Raw genomic sequence first — 20,663 nt, forward strand, 5'->3', positions numbered from 1 at the left:
ACCACAAATGGGCCTCTGTGTCACAGAGGATAAATCTAGAGAAAAAGTCCACCATAGCCCGCTACCCATTTATTTAAGAAATAGTTTACTATTTGCAGCAAGAGCTTTCTGCCCAGAAAACAAGTTGTAGATATTGATTTCAGTGGGCATTGGACCAGGCCCTTGGTCATGGTCAGAGAAATGGACCTGAGAGTGATGATTTATTACAATGAATAACTTAAAAAATCAGCAATTAACAGAAGGTATTTTCCTTTACCAGCCTTGAGTGATATTTTCTTAGTTTTATTGGGTGCTTGTGCCTATTCCATAAAAAACCATTAACCATAGAATGGAGCATTTATTAAAAATACACCTCTACCCTGATACAACGCCACCCGATATAACACGAATTCGGATATAACGCGGTAATGCAGTGCTCCGGGGTGCGGGGCTGTGCACCCCGGCAGATCAAATCAAGTTCGATATAATGCGGTTTCACTTATAATGCAGTAAGATTTTTTGGCTCCCGACGACAGCGTTATATCAAGGTAGAGGTGTACATGCCTTAAAAGATCAAAATGTGCTTTGTGAAGGTAGACTTTTACAAAGAGGAAAAGCACCTACAGCAACTTTTTGTTGTCAGCTAAAATTAGTATGCTTCCTCTATACAATTAGTGTAGTTGTGGAAAGAACTACTTTTGCGCATCCATATCTTTTTCTTTTTTATTTATTAAATAAAATGGAATGCAAATATTTATGCACTGGAAGAAAACTCAGTGCAGTTATTTAAATAAACAGATATCAATATAAAATATACAATAACAAGCTAAAAGAATGACCAAAATTTACCATTATTTGTGTAATGACAGCATGGCATACCAGGTGCAGAATTTTAGTTTAGAAGAACCAAAAATATGTTTACTGATATACTTAGAAGCACGGATCTAGATCTATATGCTGCCCTGAGAGCACCACAATTTGTGTTATGAAATTTATTTTGAACAGTTTTGTTTTGGCCAACAAGACTGAAATGACTCTTAGCAATTCTCACATAGCTGGTCTGTGACTGAATCCCCTAACATGAAGAAGTACTCTGTATGGGCTATGTGTATATTTATATAAAGTGCTGAAATCTAAAATGATCAAAGCACTTGCGATTGAAACAGAGACTTTGATCGTCTTAATAATGTAACCTAAGAATGAAACTCTCCCACAGTTAAAATGGAGCAATCTAAAAAAACAGTTAGTTCCACAGTAAGAAGTATCTTCTCCAGCTCTCCTCAGTCTTTAAGAGCCAAAAGGCCACTTCGTCATCAAATGACTTTGCACAGAAATACAATGGTGTAATGACCTGACATTATAATGCAGTGTTTGTTGTTGTTTCCATTCTTCCTGCTATTGTTTGGAACGAGCTCTTTCCACCCATTCTTTTTGCCTCCTTTATGGTGGCTGATAATGAGGTAAGTTCCTCTATTTCCCACCTTTTCCTACCTTCTGGGGAGCGGGAGGGCGAGGTCTTGCATCTATTCCCCTGCTACTTCTTGTTCCTGTGGGAGGTAATTTTCCTTTTCTATCTTCCTTTTTCATCCCTCATTTTCTAGCTATTGTTTTCAGTGATGGGAGGTGTTTTACTTTCTCCCCATTTCACCCACCAGGAAGGATGAATTCTAGGCTGCCACATTGCCAGTGAGTTTCTTCAGTGCTCTTCATACTATTCAATGTGTATTGTGGGGCATGATCATAGTATCTAATAGTATAGTGTATTCGTCTTCTTATTATTACTATTTTTACTGCGGTAGCACCTAGAACCCCAGTCATGGACCAGGACCCCATTGTAATTGTCTCTATACAAATACAGAACAAACAGATGGTTCTTGCCACAAAAAGCTTATAATCTAAATATCTATAAAATTGTAAACACTGAAGAGTAGTTATGCAGTTAAATCACTCCAGAGAAGAATATTACCATATTTCGCAATTAGGGCTACATTTACCATCAGATCCATCCCATGTATCTGTTTTTGTTTGTAAGTTAAGTGAAATTTGGTCTGTATTCAGTCTTTTTGCTTATTTTATGTAGAAATTCCACTCTGTCACAACAAATATATCTTGAAGTACACTACAATATATGTGTAATCCCTCTGCTAGGCTGAAACGATAGCAGCAAGGGCCAGGTTCAATACATAGGGGTCCCTTCCCCACCACGTAATGCAAACCAGCTTGAGCCCCCACCCAGTGACCTGGGAAAATCTTACACACACCCCTGGGTGCCTCAGGGAGGCAATACTTCCTCTCTCGCAAGCACAGACTCTTGGTGTAGCAGAAAAGGTTTAATCATATAAGATAAACAACAAGCATTAAATTTAGAAAATACCTCAACTAGAGTTCATAGGTCAAACCGTGAGCAAAGACCCACCCCAGCAAATTGGGCCATGTCCTTCTCTCTGGGCCCTTGAGTCCAGCAACCCCCCAAATCACCCACAGTCCCAAAAGTCCCACAATTCAAAAGTCTCTGTCCCGGGTCAGTGCAGCCCCAGAGTGCAAGAGTCTCTTTGCAGAGGTCCCCCTCCCCAGCCTAGGTAGAAAGGGGCACCTTACATGGTTCGGGGCCAACTGCCCTGCCTCTTCGTGGGGTTCTGCTTCCACTAGTCGTCCCCGCAAACAGCTCAGCTCCGCTTGCTCTGTGGGCTGCTCCACTCTGCCAGCTGCTCTGGTCCACCAGCTGTCCTGTGAGCCACTCCAGCCGTCCTCATGAGATGCTCAGCTCCACTCACCCAGTGGCTGCACAAACTGCTCCACTCCACTCTGCCAGTATTGCTTCAGGCTCCCCCACTCATTAGCACAGTGCTCTCAGCTCAGCAAGTCCAGCTCTTCAGTGATTTCAGCTCCACTCATTAGCACAGTGCTCTCAGCTCAGCAAGTCCAGCTCTTCAGTGATTTCAGCTCTTAGTGATTCCAGCTCATAGTAGGGGAGCCCCAGTACCAGTGAATTCAGCTCAGTAACCTGCATCTAGATTCTTAAGGGAATCAAAAATTAACTCTGACATTCCACAGTGGAGAGAGGCATAGGTGGAACTGGTGCTTCTGGCTCACACAAGGAGCCTATACCACCAAGTACAGATATCTGTCCCCAGCCTCTCTCCCTTGACTGGGTTTTGGAACCCATGTCCCTTGTCTAGCAAGTGCTATTTAATTGATAATGAAACCCTCTATCATAAGACAGTTTTGTAGTTCCTCATTTACTTAATCAGGGTGACAACATTTTATTGCTCCTGCCCCAATAACAATGAAATTGGGGCTCCCACAGCTGTGAAAATAACCATCTGCCGTGCGATATGCTAAGTGGGGGTGGGTGTGCCAATGCAAATAACTGAATTGCTAATGCGAATACTTGAAACTTCTTTCTGCACTCCCCATAATCTACCACCAGAGGTCAGGGTAGAGCTCATCCTGACTCTGCTTACATATGCATAGATGTGTATCTCCAAAAGAGGGCTTGTTTTTAACCACAGACACTTGGAATTACCAAAGTAAAGAGAAGTTCTTCATTTGCTACTTGTAATAATCTGAGAATATTGTCTCCAGATTTCTACCTGGGGTAAAATTAGATACTTCATAAACTTGTTCAATTGGGCCATCGGAAAGGAAAATTCTGTGAAGTTCCCATTAGTTCCCTCTGATTTGTCATGGTAGGAGATCAAAGTCCCCACCCCTCCCAGCAGCCCCAATTCAATCTTTGTGGAGTGGGCAAGGAATTTGAAGAACCTGTATCTTTGCATTACTTTCAGCATCCCTGTTTCTCTCCCTGTCAGAATCTGGTGGAGCTGTGCTGATAGGACTTCCTCCTCCTGCCAGCCACTGCTGCCAGGATCCTTCCTTTCCCCATCACATTAAAATTAAAGGAATCCATAGAACAAAGGGGGATCCAATCAGAAGTTATTAAACTTATAAATAGTATACAAGACAAGAGAAATGTATGAAACTATTTTAAAAAACATAGGATTGTATGAATGCAATGTACTAATTTGTCACACCAAAAAGGCAAAAGTCCATAAAATGATATTTTCCTGTTTGAGCAAAAAAAGCTTAGGAGTCTTAATCTGCCAGATCTCAATAGCAAATGATGTCATACTCAGGAATTTTTTAAAACTATGTGAAGTTTTTATTCAGTCTGTAAATAAAATTATAGTTGTAACGATATTAAAGGAAAACAGGTAAGTGTTCTGAGCTGTTCATAGTAACAAAAAGTTTAAAGAACAAACATATCCAAAAATCCAGTAAAACAAGTTAAATGCAAAAAAGAAGAGAAAAAAACACCAAATCTTAACCATTCAAAAAGCTACTCTCATTTGCTTTTTGGCATAATAGATACACAAGAAATCAGTTTACAATCAAATATTTCAGTTATTTATGGTCTAGTAATAAAGATTTATCTGAAGTATCCTCATCAGCACATACCTTCAGGTAGATGAGTTTCTTTTTGGTCTAAATGTGTTAATAAGACATTAGTGTCATTGTAGTAAATAAATAAATAAATAAATAAATAGAGTATGGTTATTATTTTATAAACTTCAATTTAGCCCAAAACAACACAGAAACTGGAAAGCCTAGTGACAGAAATTCAGAACATAGTTCCCACAATTTTCTTCTACAATTTTAACTAGTGATATTTTATTTGAAAATTCTATATTACACTCTTTCTCCAACTGTACTCATAATATGAAACTGGTTGAATGGTGATAACAGAGTCAGCTTAACTGTTTGTGTTTGCTGAGATAGATAAAGAAGACAGTGATTTAATTGGGAGAAATTAGAATGATATACACAATATATTTAGAATAATCAATGAAAAGTCAAATTAGGTAAGGGAATATTATAAACAGGAAACTGAGATAATTTCTCCCCTTACAAAGATTTTGGATACTTAATTTTTTTATATTCATAGATTTCAATAAAGTTTTCTATAAGCTCAATTAGCCAGTATGGGAAAATATTATCTTTTATTAAACCCCATGCTGGAGATTTAATATTCTAATAAGGGACAAGTGCCAAGTGAATTCTTTGTTCTAAGTTCTTTCACCCTTTCCCCCAAACACTGGAGATTCTTTGTTCCCAATCTGACATCTCTGAGGAAACCGAATCCAACTTTGATTCACATTAATCAAAGTTAGATTGCAACATTTTAATAGCTGTTGTAATTGTTGCTAGTGGAACTTGAAAAGTGCCCTGTTTCAGTATTTTTAGAGGTAGGTCTCTGATTGTGTTATTGAACTGCCTCAAATGCATTAATGGCTAGAAAAGACCCTGGATGGGATTGGAAGTAGAGAGAAAAAATATGCTTCTCCTTAGCCCAGACATGTGCTTCTCCTTAGTCCAGTCCTCTTGCAGGGAGCTCACTGATAGGGTTCCCCACACCCCGCCCCCAAGTAATTTTTATTGAGTGATCCAACATCAGCATCCTAAAAATCTTGGAGATGACTGAACTCTAATCCATGTTGGTGATGTGGGACAAACATATCTACATTAAAAATACTTTATCCTGGTTTGGTGGGGGCTCCCTTCTTTGTTAGGTTTTTTCACATTTTTAGAACTTTTGGTGAGGCAGGAATTCACCCAGGAATCACTCCAAAAACACTCCTTGTACATTTATTAGCATGTGCAGAACATCGGTGTCATTGAAAAGTGCAGCCAATGGGAGTAAGACATAAAACCAAGATGCCTAAAAGGAACTCTAATTCCAGCTAAGTACAGCTTAAGGCACCTCTTTCCCTTTGGGCAGTGGCTTATTCTTGCGTTTGGTGCAGACTCATAGGACACACGCACAGGCTGCTCACTGGGCCTAGCCACCAGCCCTGAGCTCAGGCCAGTTCAGGTTTGCTGCAGCAGCACATGCCTTTTCCTGCAGTTTGTGTGGGTTCTTGAACCATAGAAAGGCAACTCCCTGCCCCAGAGGAGAGTCAGCAGCAGAAGCAGGATTTCCTGAGAGCTTTCTGGGTGGATGAGGTGGGGAGGGAGAGGCCAGCTTCTCTTACTTGTCCATCCCCAGCCAATCGGGGTTTCTAGGGCAAGGCCAGCCTTCAGGCACTGCTGTTAATCTGTAGAGCGGTAGTGCCACACTTGAATATAGGTTACAGAGCAAAATTATTATAATTAGCCAAAAAATTATAGCGAGTAAAGACTGGATCTTGCAAAGTTGGTACATACATTCTATGTTACTAAATACTACTGAGTGCTCTGTCCACTTTAAGTGGAAGGTAACACTATGCTGTCAATAAACTGCTAGATTGCAGTACTAACAATCATATACATTTGGAAAAAATATGCTGAAAATTAGAATTGCATGTATATGAAAATATGGAACCTAGTAAGAACTGTGAGCTTGGTTCTCATCTGCCTTGGATCTTGTCATCCCTCACCCCTGGGCTGTCCACAATCTGGAGATTGTTGTGTAGATTCTTACAAAGGAAAATCATAAATGCGCAGATATGCCAGGTTTATGACTGCTCAGCACAAAGCAGCCTGATTACCATGAAACACATTATCTTCTGCTAGAATATTTACCAATTTAATCTATGATGGATTTTAGCCAAGAAGCCACGTTAACAGAATTTTCTTTTCATCAAGGGTTTTTTTTTATGATCATCATCAAAATCATTGTTACTTACTTAATTCACTAAATCGGTGTCTGCAGGCAATTAAAAAGACACTGTGAACTCAAAGTCTAGTCAAATTTAAAAAAAAAAAAGCAAGATTAGTGATAACAGCGTCAGTGGCTCCTGCTGGCCCTGAATCACCCTGCTAATTTTTGTGGATTATCATCTCATTTTCCTAATTGCTGTGTTAGATACTCTCACAAAGAAGAGGGGCATAATGCAACTAACTATAGATAACATGCTGTCAAAACCACAAAGTAATTGAAACAATGAAATACATTTTTTCTCCAGCCTTTCAGGTACAATAATATTAGGTGTTACAAGAAACAATAGCAGGTAAACTAATTTTAGACAGAAGTGTAATTTTCAAATTGACATGTTCCCTTAATTAATTGAAACAGCAACTTAGATTTTAGTTTTATCAGAAATGCTTATTTATTCTTCTCATGAAATACTCTTCTCCATAGAAAAAGGATCCTCATGGAAACCAGTTTTCAAAGCTAATCGGGTAATGGACAATGAATGATTTATACTAATTAAATGTTTTTTGCAGTAGAGTTACTTACACTTGTACAGTACTTAGGAAAAAATGACAGTAATTAGAAAAAGTAAAATGAGTTCTTTAATTTTTTTGATAAAAATGTCTTTATAGCTATAAAATTTAATTGGTCCATAAGCTTCTTCAAACACTGACTGTTCCTACACTTTGACCCAGATCCTACAAACATATTTGTATGTGAGTAACTTCTCATGAGAGTAGTCCCATTAATTTCAGTAGGACAAGTCATGTCTGTAAAAGTTACTCATAAGCAGTGCTTAATTTGTAACGAACAAGGTGTCAGGGCTCAAGCAATTAGGTGGCAGGACTCAAGCCTACAGATGCCGGGGCAATGAACTGCCAAGGCTAGAGATACTGGGGCTCAGCCGTGGCAATCCCTGGCCCAAATTAAGCACTTCTCATAAGCTAAATATTGGCAGGATGAGGTCCTTCGTTTTGAAATGCTTCAGTGATGAGCACAGACAGCAGAGATAGATAGTGAAATTGAGGTCCAAAGGTGAATAATACAATATGGCAATAGTCTTTGCATGCAGCAAGAAGAAAAGTTAGAACAAATAGGAATGGATTCATTGCATGTCAAGCTTCATCAAGCTATGTAGTCATTAATCAAGCCAACCAGGAGTTACAAGGAAATGAATCACAATATATCATAACAGATGCCCTCTTCTGATTGTAATCACTTAAGTTATCATTTATAAACTTTGGGTGAGATCTTCACCTATGCCCTGGCCTGCTTACATCTGCTATAAGGACAGGAGCAATGTAAAGGGGGCCCTTACATGGTCATCAAAACCTCCAGTGCAGGAATGGCGGAAGACAGCTATAAGCTTGCCTTCTGAGGATCCCCCTGCAAGCCCTGGTGTAGGGGTTATTTTGGTGAGTGGTGGGAATGGTGAAAGGAGGGGCATGTCAGGGATGGAGCAACAGCATTCTGTGGGCCAAGCATGGCCCATAGGATAGCCTAGGGAGGCTGCCATAACTAAACACAATTTAGATAGCCTAGGGACCTAGCTAAGGAACTCTGCAGCCCCTAGAGCAACCCAGGACCAGGTGGCTTGCTAATGTAGTGTAAAACCACCATAGCCCCTATTGGCCTAGGCTGAGAGTTCTGTTGTGAAGGTTAGTTAATAATTGTACATGTACGTGTAAAGAGTATTATTATAGTATTTTACTTGTCCTTATGGTGCAAGGGAGAAAGATTACTATCATATTTTATTTTGGATAACATTTATTTACTACTGATATGGATCCTCCTAAGCCTCTGAAGGCTGTTTCTGTTAAGTGAATGCACACTCCTTGGTACCCAAAATGTCTATATACCAAAAATATTCAGTCATCTTGAAGTGGTTTGTCCTAATTTGCAGTGTCAGATGTTTTTAGATGGTTTAAAAATAATTTCACATCTGGAAGTTTCTACTCCTCATGTAAAGTGTGGTCTACTGGTTCTCTGGACCAGGCAAACTCCTATATATTATCAGTTAGCATGACATTTAATAAGATGAGATGTAAAAATTTCAAAAAGCACCTAAGTCATTTTTGAAAATAGGAGTTAAGTCACTTAGGCGCTTTTGAAAATATTACCACAAACCTATAAGAGTAACTGAGAATAAGAGAGATCACTATAAACGTGATGCTGCTTTCAGTCTCAGTCTCCTATTGATTTCAAGTTCAAGTTTTGAGTACACAAAATATATGAAGAATGAGGTCTTATAATATTAGGTCCAATTACCTATATCTTTATTTTAATTTATTCTTGCCTTTGTTATATTTTGCACATTCTCTCCTTCTAATGAAGAAATCACTTTCAAAAATACCAAAGCACATAAACTGTAGTTCCCTTTGTCACTTTCCTTAAATTTGATCATACATTAAACTAAAAATCAGTATGATGGTTTCACAGAAAATCCTTATATCAATAACAAAAATTTAAAATCTTACACAGCCCAATACTCAATACTCAATATTGATTTAATAACATTATTTGAAAAGATTGTAAATAATATACAAGACCCATGTAGACTGTAGCAAACAGCTCTCTTTGTGTCTTCCACACTTTAAAAACCAGTTTAAATGGAGTTTCACATCATTACGAAACATATTTTATGACATCTGTTAAGAACTGAGTAGCCATTAAAAATAATTCTCCTTCACACTCTTGTTGTTTTCCAAAGAAGCAATAACTTTATAATCCAAACATTGGCTTTTCTTTGCCAAAATATTCCCCCCCCCAAAGTCCTCCGATTTCAACTTACTGAAATTACTAGACATTGTACTGAAAGGTATCTCCTCCACTCTTCAACAGGAGTCATCATAGATACCTCTGATCTTGGCTGAAGGGCCCTTTTTCTAAGAACAGATTGTTCGGGGTCATTGTAACTATGGGAAGTAAAACGCCATACACATTCTAGAGCTACAGGTCATCAGATGGGCTGTGAAATATTTTTTGCATATACTTAAGGACCATATAGTGTAAGTGCTAATGGACAAAGCAACAGTGTTTTACCTCAGCAGGGAGGTGCTTGCTCCAAGAAACTGTTAGGAAATCACAATGCCCTTTGGGCCTGCTGTTTGGCTTATCAGATGCATCATATTCCCCTTCAACTACCTGGAAAAGAAAATGTATTGACTGACAAGTTAGTTCACTGTCGTTGTAGCTGTACTGGTCCCATCTCGTCTCTCAATTTATTTCGTAGAACGGAAGAACAGTATGAGTGATGGTCTTTGAAGTAATCTGTATTGGACCACCTTGTTGCATAAGCAACAATGCAAAATGTCCTCCTTTTTTATTCAAGATGGACAGGAAATCTGCTAAAATACATGCTTTTCTATAGCTTCTGTTGCTCCTTTAGATTTTCAGAAAGCGAACACAGGGTCAGGTCTGGATCATTTTGGGAGCTCCAGCTTGGGCTAAGCAACATTGGTGCATAAATCTTTTAGATCTCTCAAGAGAGCCCCTATGTTATCTATCAATATCACTACTGATACAGAAAGGTCTCATCTTGAATTCCGATCCAGAATCACTTTCACGTAATGGGACATTGATTACTTCTGGATCAAGCATTTGCAAAGAATCTTGCTCTTAATGTAAAAGCAGCAAAGAGTCCTGTGGCACCTTATAGACTAACAGCTATATTGGAGCATGAGCTTTCATGGGTGAATACCCACTTTGTCGGATGTGGGTATTCACCCACGAAAGCTCATGCTCCAATACGTCTGTTAGTCTATAAGGTGCCACAGGACTCTTTGCTGCTTTACAGATCCAGACTAACACGGATACCTCTCTCATACTTGCTCTTACTGGTTATACCATTATTGTATAGCAGTCAAACGTGGGTGCTGAGGAAGGCCAACGAGGGGGTGGATTGACATTTTTGATTCATGTCATGTTTTCTGCAGCTCCATATTAATTGACAGGGCAATATAAGCAATGAGGATATTCAGAACTGAACCCACCAACCAGCTCCATCAACACTGGTTCAGTTCTGGCATCTTTCCTGGTATATAGATATTATTAGGATAGAAGACCAACAAATTATGAAACATATTTACCAAGGAATGCTACTGCACAGGAAGCAATCACGTGGTTTAGAAAAGTTTCTGTGGCATGATACGATTGCCAACAATGGACAAATTAAACAGCCAGCCCATTTTAATGACCTAGATAGAGATCGATCCAGGTGGTGCTCAATCTGCAAGGAGACTACATCCCTTTGGGATTTGTGTGGATGATGATGATGACACAATCTTGCTGCAGTCCGGGAAACCTTCTGTGTTAAAATGTTACTCCCAAAAGTGGAAGATGTTTTTTCTATGCACAGCTAATTACAATCTGTCTCCATGCTCCGTCCCTATCTAATCTAATTTGAACGGTTTACTCAAATTTGAAGTCTATAAAGTCTTTTCTTGTCATCAGTCAAGTGCACCTGCCTGCCAGCTCAGTATACCATGTGCCACTTAATGTTTTTAAAGTCATCCATTATCCTAGCCTCATGAGATTACTTAAATGACTAGTTCATGTCTTTCTACTATTCAGTGAGCATGTTAATTGTCCTTGACCAGCACTCTATGCTTGTCATTCCCACTTGAATCCCGCTACAGGTTCCTTGTTTTCCACTGCAACAAGTTCACATTTCTTGACCTCACTTTCAAGGCTGTCACAATTCTGTGCCTATCTTCTTCATTGCTTTTCTCTTATCTCTTTCCCCTATCTGACTACGATGGTAATCTCATCTGACTCCTTGTCCACGTCTCTCACTAGTGCCTTCATCTTGGTGCTTTCTTCCATATCTCCCTTCCACATCTCACTCACTCTAAACTAATCTATAAGGCTTTTCTCCTTCATATCCCTCTCAGAACCCACAACTGCTGTGATGCCTACAAGAAATCAGTCAACTAACAATAGTGGATAGATCAGTAGCAACTCCCACATCCCAGCCCACCCTCAAACCTTCCATTTTTAAAGTTATTTGGAAATATCAAGTTTGCACATAGCTTGTCTATATAACCCCATTGTCATATTACCTGCCTACTTCCTCATCCCTATCTATCGTTTTCCATACTCACTTGTACATGCACTCTGGAGCAGTTTAGTTTGGATGTTTTTCTACATTTTCATATATATTGTATTCTGTGTTGTAATTGAAATCAAAGTATATAATTTTTTATTACAAACATTTGCACTGTAACAATGATAAACAAAATAGTTTTTTCAATTCACATCATACAAGTACTGAAGTGCAATCTCTTTGTTGTGAAAGTGCAATTTACAAATGTAGATTTTTTTTTGTTGCATAACTGCTCTAAAAAACAAAACAATGTAAAACTTGAGAGCCTACAAGTCCACTCAGCCCTACTTCTTATTCAGCCAATCTCTAAGACAAACACGTTTTTTTACATTTGCAGGAGATACTGCTGCCTCCTGCTTGTTTACAATGTCACCTGAAAGTGAGAACAAGTGTTCTGATGGCACTGTTGTAGCCGATGTCTCAAGATACTTACATGCCAGATACGCTAAACATTCATATGCCCCTTCATGCTTTGGCTGCCATTCCAGAGGACATGCTTCCATGCTGATGATGCTCATTAAAAGAAATGCGTTAATTAAATTTATGACTGAACTCCTTGGAGGAGAATTGTATACCCCCTGGTCTGTTTTACCCACATTCTGCCATATATTTCATGTTATAGCAGTCTCAGATGATGACCCAGCACATATTGTTCATTTTAGGAACATTTTCACTGCAAATTTGACAAAAACGCAAAGAAGGAAGGTACCAATGTGAGATTTCTAAAGATAGCTACAGCACTCAACCCAAGGTTTAAGAATCTGAAGTGCCTTCCAAATCTGAGAGAGATGAAGTGTGGAGCATGCTTTCAGCAATCTTAAAAGAGCAATACTCAGATGTGGAAACTACAGAACCCAAACCACCAAAAAAGAAAATCAACCTTCTGCTAGTGGCATCTGACTCAGATAATGAAAGTGAACATGCATCGGTCCGCACTGCTTTGGATTATTATTGAGCAGATCCTGTAATCATCATGGATGCATGTCCCCCGGAATGGTGGTTGAAGCATGAAGGGACATATGAATCTTTAGCGCATCTGGCATGTAAATATCTTGAGATGCAGGCTACAACAGTGCCATGTGAATGCCTGTTCTCACTTTAAGGTAACATTGTAAACAAGAAGTAGGCAGCATTATCTCCCGCAAATGTAAACATACATGTTTGTCTGAGCGATTGGCCTAACAAGAAGTAGGACTGAGTGGATTTTGTTTTATTTTTGAATGCAGTTTTTTTATACATAATTCTACATTTGTAAGTGCAACTTTCACAATAAAGAGATTGCACTACAGTATTTCTATTAGGTGAACTGAAAAATACTATTTCTTTTGTTTTTTTTACAGTTCAAATACACCAGCTACTCAGGTTGCCAGGTGACAATGCCTGGAGCCGTCTGAGTTCCTGACACATAATTGTATACTTACATACTATCCACTAAAACCTTTTAATAAAAAACAATGTTCTTTACTGCCCATGAACTTGTTCTGACATCTTAGTCCAACCTTACCCATTTTATATGCCTTAACGTCTGGGAGCAATTCTTCCAGATGGCAGTCTTTTGGGAACAGAACTGTACCGCAGTGCACCATGATCACTGCAGCTTCAGTAAGCTTTGTTAAACATATTTTCATATGCTTATAATAAACCAACAAACTAAGAAATGTATCCATTTATAATAAGAGCTAGGAGACTCAAGATATTGCTTGAATGCTTGATTTCTTTGTTGGTTTCAAAAGTGGTGCCTTTAATCGGTTATATATTAATATATTTCTTCATCATAGTTTCTTTTATTCACAAAATCCATTCTTTACTTGCAAAATTAATTAGACAAGGTAACACCATATTATCTGTTTCTAGAAGACTATATAACACTTATAGGCCTGGGTAATTTTTATAAGTGTCCTAATATTGTGTGCCACTTCCAAACTGCAGAACCAGATGGGATTCCTAGCTGAATATCTTGCTCTTTGTTGAAGACTGGAAATGTATCAGATCCTAGGCTGATGGTAAATCAACATAGCTCCACTGACTTTAATCCAGCTACACTGATCTCCATCAGTTTTGCATTTGGCCCATAGTTAGGATAATGTTAATCTTATCTTTTCATTTTTAGTTGGATATATTCAAAATAAAATATTAAATAGATGCTACTTGACCCTGGACTGACTAAGTCTTACCTAACTGACTAAAGTAATTGTTGGAGATGTAACCACCAGCCTTCAGCTCATTCACATATAGTATTCTTGGGGCTTGCATACAATTTAAAACATTTGGGAGGGATTTTAAAGGTTCAAAAGATAGTTAGGTGCTCTACTTCCATTGGAGGTCACCAAACTCTCATTTTTATAGCTGGAATCTTCCCCTTTGCCATTATGTATGGCAAATACAAAAAAAGCCAAAAACAACCAACTGTGTTAAATACAGCATTATGTAGCACAGCTAAAAACCACAGAAAGTTTTTTGAAAAGAAGGCCAATGTAAAGATCCCAATGGGAATATTTGTTTAGCTGGATTACTTGTCCTGTATATTTATTACAACACAAAAAATGATATTCTAAGCTACTTTTCTTCAGGGTGGCCTCCGTTCATTGCCACCAATAGGATGCATGCCAGTGATGCGGGACCACTGGAACTTTCTAGAAGCTGTGCCCACTGCATGCCATATGAGCGTCTTGCAGCACCAAATGTTCATAGACCAAGGTTATATATGGGACATACAGCACCCCTGATTGCCTTCCAACCACAGTTGCTTGTGAACCAAGGAACGCCGGAGCTCAGTTTGGTTTTCAGAAATCTCACTTTTTCTCTAAAAATCCCTTAGTAAATCATTACTTTTAGAATTTCAGTGTTAGTTAAGGGTGTCATCTTTGAATAATTTTCTTAGTTTTTAAGTCATTTTTTGAACTTTCTTCATATTTATGGAGTTAGTTGCTGGACTGATTTTGGCTTGGTGATGGTGGACCCAGCCTTAGGTTAAAATGCAGTCTCTATTTTCCTAGATCCAGATACCGTAACTCACTGCTTTGTCCTCTTGGGGGGAAGGCCAATCCCCTAGCTAGTGTTTGGTGTATAAAGTCCTTGACATCCTGGACTGCCAAGGAAAACCAGTACAGGTTTCAGGCTTTGTTTTAAGGAAGACTTGAAGGTGAAATCCTCTGAGCTGTCTAAGATTCAGTCTTCTGATTCTATGCAGACTCAGAAAAGACTAGCTTTAGTCTCCGTAATCCACTTCAGTGGCCAATGTGAAGGATTCTGTGCTGATATCCTCTGAGACAATAATGAATCAATCTGAAACAAACTCTTTGGCTTTGGTGTGGGTGCCAATACCAAGGGGCTTTTGGTGCTGAATGGGAAAGCTAAGGAACAAGTTTAATTGCCGTAGTAGTAAAAACACTGGAAGCTACTGGAGTCTTTCCTACACTCAAACTCTCTCTGGTGGTATGGTAGCACCAATGGGAATCTTTTCCTAAAATGTCCTAATATAGAGATAGTCCCAGACTGAGCATGTTTGGATTCCTTTCCAGCATATGTCAGAGGTTCAAAGCCACACAACAGTAAAAATCCCCAAGGCTTTAGAAACAGCCAAAATAAATAATCAGTTTGGCGGGGCCACAAAGCACATTACAGAGAAATTATTTCAAAGTTCCACCTTCAAGCTCAGCAAAAGCAGGAAGTGAGATTGCACAAGGTTCAATATCTCCTGGCAAAGAAGCTCATCAAGACCATGCAACTGAGCAAAAGAGGAATAAGTTTTTAATCTAGGTACTGCCCAATTCCCTGACATCTAAGACCTAAAATTTTTCATGGTATTTTTTTTTCAAAATTGCATATCTACATATACCCTATCATACTTCTTCTAGACCAGTGGTTTTCAATCTGTGGTCCATGAACCCCTAAGAGTCTGCAGACTACTTCTAAGGAGTCTACAAAAAGGTGACTATGAAAAGAAAGTTTCAGATCCCAGAAAAGGTATTCTGTTTTTCTGCTCAGTGAAAAGTATGTGAATATCCCCACCTACAGGTCAAAACCCAGAAGTGCTGTTCTTACCATAGAAGCCCACCATTTAGTGCCCTTTCTCATGCTGTGTCAAATCCTGTGCTGAGCACGCACAACATTTATAGTTGAATTCTGTTCAATCAGTTTTCAGTCAAAGACTTCTACAGTAGGGGTCCATGGCCCACAGGTTGAATTCGTAAAGGGGTCCATACCTCCATTCGAAACTTTTTTAGGGCGCTGCAAATGAAAAAAACATTGAAAACCACTGTTCTAGATTACAGCAATGGGCTATGAACCACGCAAACACTAGTAGTACGGGATATACTTCTTAAGCACATGATGTATCTCAGATTTGTCATATATGAACACTGCTACAAATTCTTTGTATTTTCTTTGGGCTGGAGCTGGTACCACGTGTATTCACAAAGTGCTTAGTGGCAGTTCTCATAACTATACAGATGGACAACTGGCTAATCATGGGCAGCATGCTGGAAGGAATCCATGGCTATATTATGCCACCTTTGGTGTGCTAGGTCCCTGATAAACTATTCAAAGTCACAGATTTAGCTGAAAAGACAACTGGAATACATTGGAATCCTGACAGACATGACTTAATTCAAAGCCTTCTTTTAATTGAACTCTAGTTGGGATTCAGGTTATTTTACATCTGGTAGGATTTGCCAGAGCTGGCAGGTATCTGCAAGGATGATGTTGACGTAGGGCCTGTGAAGGGGATCACTCACCACAGTGGCCACCCCATGGTTGAGCAGAGTGTGGCAGGTTCTATTCTTTCCTGGAACTTCCCCATTGGCAGCCACTCTGGTCCTGCGGGGGTCTGCCCCTTCTGTGATTCAGTCCTCTGGCCAGGTCACATGTTTTGTGCCATCCCCTTTTGGGGTTTATAAAAAGTCCAGCAATGGGGCAGCCCCCTGGGCTAGGTGCAGGGGTCCAGGTCTTCCCTCTGGCTTGAGGTCTCAGCATCTTAACCCTTCTGTCCTCAGATGCTTCTTTTCCTTAGACTCTTTGTTTTGGGGGTCAGCTTCTGCCTTTGGCACCCGTAGGTGTTGGTAGGGGAATCCAGGCTCACCGTGTCTGCCAGGTTCCAATCCAGGGCCCAGTGTAAGCAGCTCTGTCTGTACCACCAAAGTGCTATACTGCTGCCTCCCTCATCACTCCCTACCAGATCCCTCTTTCTCAACAGTAAAGTAAAGGCCTTAAATACCTGGAATCAAAGATAAAGTCTCAGACCTCCTGAGACTCACAAGTCTCTTCCCTTTGAGTTTGCCAACTTTATTACAGCCACACCGCAGGTAGCTGGAGCTCCTTCTGAGGGGCTCAGAAGGCAGGTCAGTTCACCTCCACTGTCTGCTGCCTTCCTGAGCTGAGCTGCTTTCCTTTTGAGCTCTTCCTCCAAGCCATGCGTGCTTTGCAGGTGGAGCTGCCTGGGTCCAAAGCAGCTGCTTAACCCCTTCTCCACTTGTGTGGGGTTTGTATACCCCATTACAGGGCCTGACGGCTGCAACAGAGTTTTTTAATATCCACGGTATATCTCCACATTGAAACAAATTCAGTAGGCCTTGAAGTCTCTGTGTTCTCAAGCCTTAGGGAGATTCATGTCTTTTTGGTACTTATCTACAAAGATGTTGATGTTCTGAAGAAAGTTCAGAAAAGAGTAATGAAAATGACTGGGAGGCTGGAGGGACTGACTTAAGAAGAAGCACGCTAATAGTCTACAAATGTTTAAAGTGTGTACCAAGGGGAGAAGCCTGACTTAGTACTGTTCATGTCCTTGCTGCTATTCCATAACCAGATCTTTAGGTCAATTACATGTGACTACTTGAAAATATTAGTTTAAAGCAAGGTTTCTCAGTGCTTTTCATATTTTGATGCCACCGTCTTCCTTTCGCATCCTGCCCTCCTCAGATGTGCCCCAGAATCTTTTGCACCATTTCCTGGAGATCTTCAGTGTTGCTGCAATAGTTCCTGCAGGTCTGTTTACCTTTGTGCTTGAGAACTGATTAAAGGTGACTGCACAAATTTGGTTCAACAGAGGATTAGAGAAAGGGAGTGGAATCAAATTCATGTGTTCTTGCTCCGCTTGAAAACTGTTGGTTTAGTTTCAGTATTGCCGGGGCATCTGTCTTGTTATGGTCCATTTAGAAAAGAAAGTTAAGAACCGGGGATGACAATAGAAACTTGTATTCTTTCTTTAATCCAGTCAGTCAGAATGGGAATTTTTTCAGCTACTGTTCACAGACAGGCACAACTGAATAATAGACATGCCAGGACAGGCCAAGTTCACCAGTCACGTTGCTGATATTTTCACGGAATGATTAGGAAATAAAAGCCGAGCATATACGTATATAGTAAAATAAAAATCTTCAGCTGAAATCTTATCTCAGTTACACGTATGATAATGTAGCCATATTGACTTTAATGGCTAAATTAAGAATCGTATCCTCAGTACATTTTTAATTTCTAATATGAGGGCAAAAAAAAAAAGTAAAAATACAGCGCTGGTGTTCTGGGGTATCAATTCACAATAGTATTATAGCTCTATGTTTGTACCACAGTAGTATGCTACCTAATACAAGACATCATCAAATATTCCCCATTGCTTGTTACATCAGGTTTTTTTCTGTTGGCAAAGTTAGCAGCAGTTTCATTATGTACATTCATGTTGTTTATTTCATCATGCAGAAGTTACAAAAAACATTTGCAATTTTTTCACTGCTATTTGAAGCCATCACTGTTTTGTTTTTGTCTTGATTCACTTCAGCTGCACACTTTAAACTATACCATCACCAAAGACATGCTGACCTACTTTATGTTATAACTCCTTGGTAGTAAACATTCCAGTGCATTCATTGCTAGTACTGGCATCTTGCTTTTAAAATCTGAATCTGACATGAAAGGATTAAATGAACTCCAGGTTTCTTGCAGTACGAATCATAAACAATTGGATGTTTTATAAATATCACTACAGAAATCAAAAGTGAATTGGTTAAATGGTGAAGAAGTTTTTGTAAGAAAGAAGGATCCAAGCTTCTTGCACTTTCTCCTTGAGACAAAGATTTTTGAAATTTCCTACATATTGATTTAGTAGATTGTATTCTCTCATTACTCCTGGGGGAATTCAAATTCATGTCTCCCGCAGATTTCTTTGCTTCCCCACAATAAAATTACTTTCTGGCAGGGAAGCAAAGAAAAGCTGCAAGAGCAGTCATGTCCCACTCACTAGTAGCACAGGTAAAACATTTCAGACACCCAGAGCAGCTGGCGAAGAGGTAAAGCACTGCGGGGCTGGAGACACCCCAGCCAGTTGCTCCTACCCTGAGCCAGGATCAGCTGCCAGTCCCAGCTGGCCTAGAGGCAGGAAAGCACAGGACTTCCTCTTCCCCTGCAAGGAGTGGCTGGTGCTGTGTCAGACCCACCCCCAGAACCTTCCACAGCTGCAGGAAGCTCAGCATCCTCTCCTGCTTTCTTCCCCCATCACTCCTCAGCTGTGGGGGGAGGGGTCACTGTACGGGAAGTTGCTCCCCCATCCACCCAACCCCTGTGCATCTGGACCTCCCATAACCAGACATTCCTGCCAAGCCTCACCCAGGATGTCCAGAACCCCCATAGTCCTCCATAGCCAAACCTCACCCCACTGAACCTGAACCCCTGCATCTGGAGCCCCCCTGCACCCAGACAGCCCTCCACTGAGTTCCCTGCACTCAAACCCCCACCCTGATGCCCCATCCCCTGCACTACCCTGAGTTCCCACATCGAGACCCCCGCATCACAGACCACCAACTAGCTGCACCCAGACCCCCACCCCACCAAGACCCACACAGAATCCTCTCACCCTCTACCTGAATCCCCCCACACTGAGCTCTGCCACACTTGGATCCTGCCCCACCTAGTGCACTGAGCCCAGAGGGGCAAGGCCCCAGGGTGTTTCTAGGGCAGGCCTATGGCCTTGTGCTGTGTCAGGGTCAGGTGCAGCCTCACCACTGAGTCCGTGTCATGGGGGGGGGGGGGGGCAGGGGCAGCGGGGCTGCATGGTGGATCTTCCACCTTCATACAGCCAGTGGCCTGTGCTCCCCACTGCCATGCCGGAGCCTCTGCATTTATTTATTGACAAATAAAATTTGCAGAATTTTGCAAAATATTGTGCACAGAATTTTTAATATTTTGGTGCAGAATGTCCTCAGGAGTATCTCATGGAACACAGAATGAGGCTCTCTTCCTGCATTATTATTAGAAATGACTTGTAGTACTTAAAGGCCTCATTTTTTAGCTGTCAGGACATCAAGTAAATACCTTCTTATCATCATGCTGTTTAATACATGTCATATTAGTTCCTTACTTGTTTGACTAGTGAATTTTCCATGATGAATATGAACAAGAAACTCCAAGATGCTGGAACAGAGAAAAATTCATTAAGTGGCTCTAGAGCAGTGTTGGCTTTATCTCATGAATTATAATATCTTGCTAAGAAGTGCGCTGTTTTATTTCCACATTGCAGCTGCAGCAAACAGAAAATGTTCTGAGCTGCTGGGAAAAGGAAAATGTGACAGGTGTGAATGGATAAAAATCAGCAGCTTAAGCTCTGAGGAAGTATTTTGTTCACATAGCAATTAAAAAAGTATTTTGTTCACAATCATTCCTCACCATACATAAACATATTTGCAATGAAAATTTTTAATTAAACTTGAAACTTCTTGGGCTTCCTGGCCATCTTGTCAAAAGTGACACCCATTTTTGATTAAATCAGTACAATTGCCACTTGTAGGCTCACAGTCAGGCCTCTTCCCCTTCCACAGCAGAACTTCACTGACCCAGGGTTCACTTATAGATGCAGTGCAGATAGGACCAGATGTTCTGATTTTATAGGGACAGGCCCGATTTGGGGGACTTTTTCTTATT

General features: G+C 40.2%; 1 protein-coding gene across 5 annotated transcripts in view; it reads left to right on the forward strand.

Moving 5' to 3' along the window:
• The window catches only part of PLCZ1 (phospholipase C zeta 1), a 149,492-nt gene that overhangs the window by 84,604 nt on the left and 44,225 nt on the right, over positions 1-20,663 (forward strand). For 4 of the 5 annotated variants that reach the window (XM_039544635.1, XM_039544651.1, XM_039544663.1 and 1 more), the window contains exon 10: positions 17,673-17,738. The exons of the other annotated variant lie outside the window; for it this stretch is intronic. In XM_039544635.1, the coding sequence (XP_039400569.1) occupies positions 17,673-17,738 (66 nt within the window). The remainder of the gene's footprint in view (positions 1-17,672; positions 17,739-20,663) is intronic. 5 annotated transcript variants of the gene reach the window in all.

Source organism: Mauremys reevesii, linkage group 1, assembly GCF_016161935.1.
Source record: "Mauremys reevesii isolate NIE-2019 linkage group 1, ASM1616193v1, whole genome shotgun sequence".
Taxonomy (NCBI): domain Eukaryota; kingdom Metazoa; phylum Chordata; order Testudines; family Geoemydidae; genus Mauremys; species Mauremys reevesii.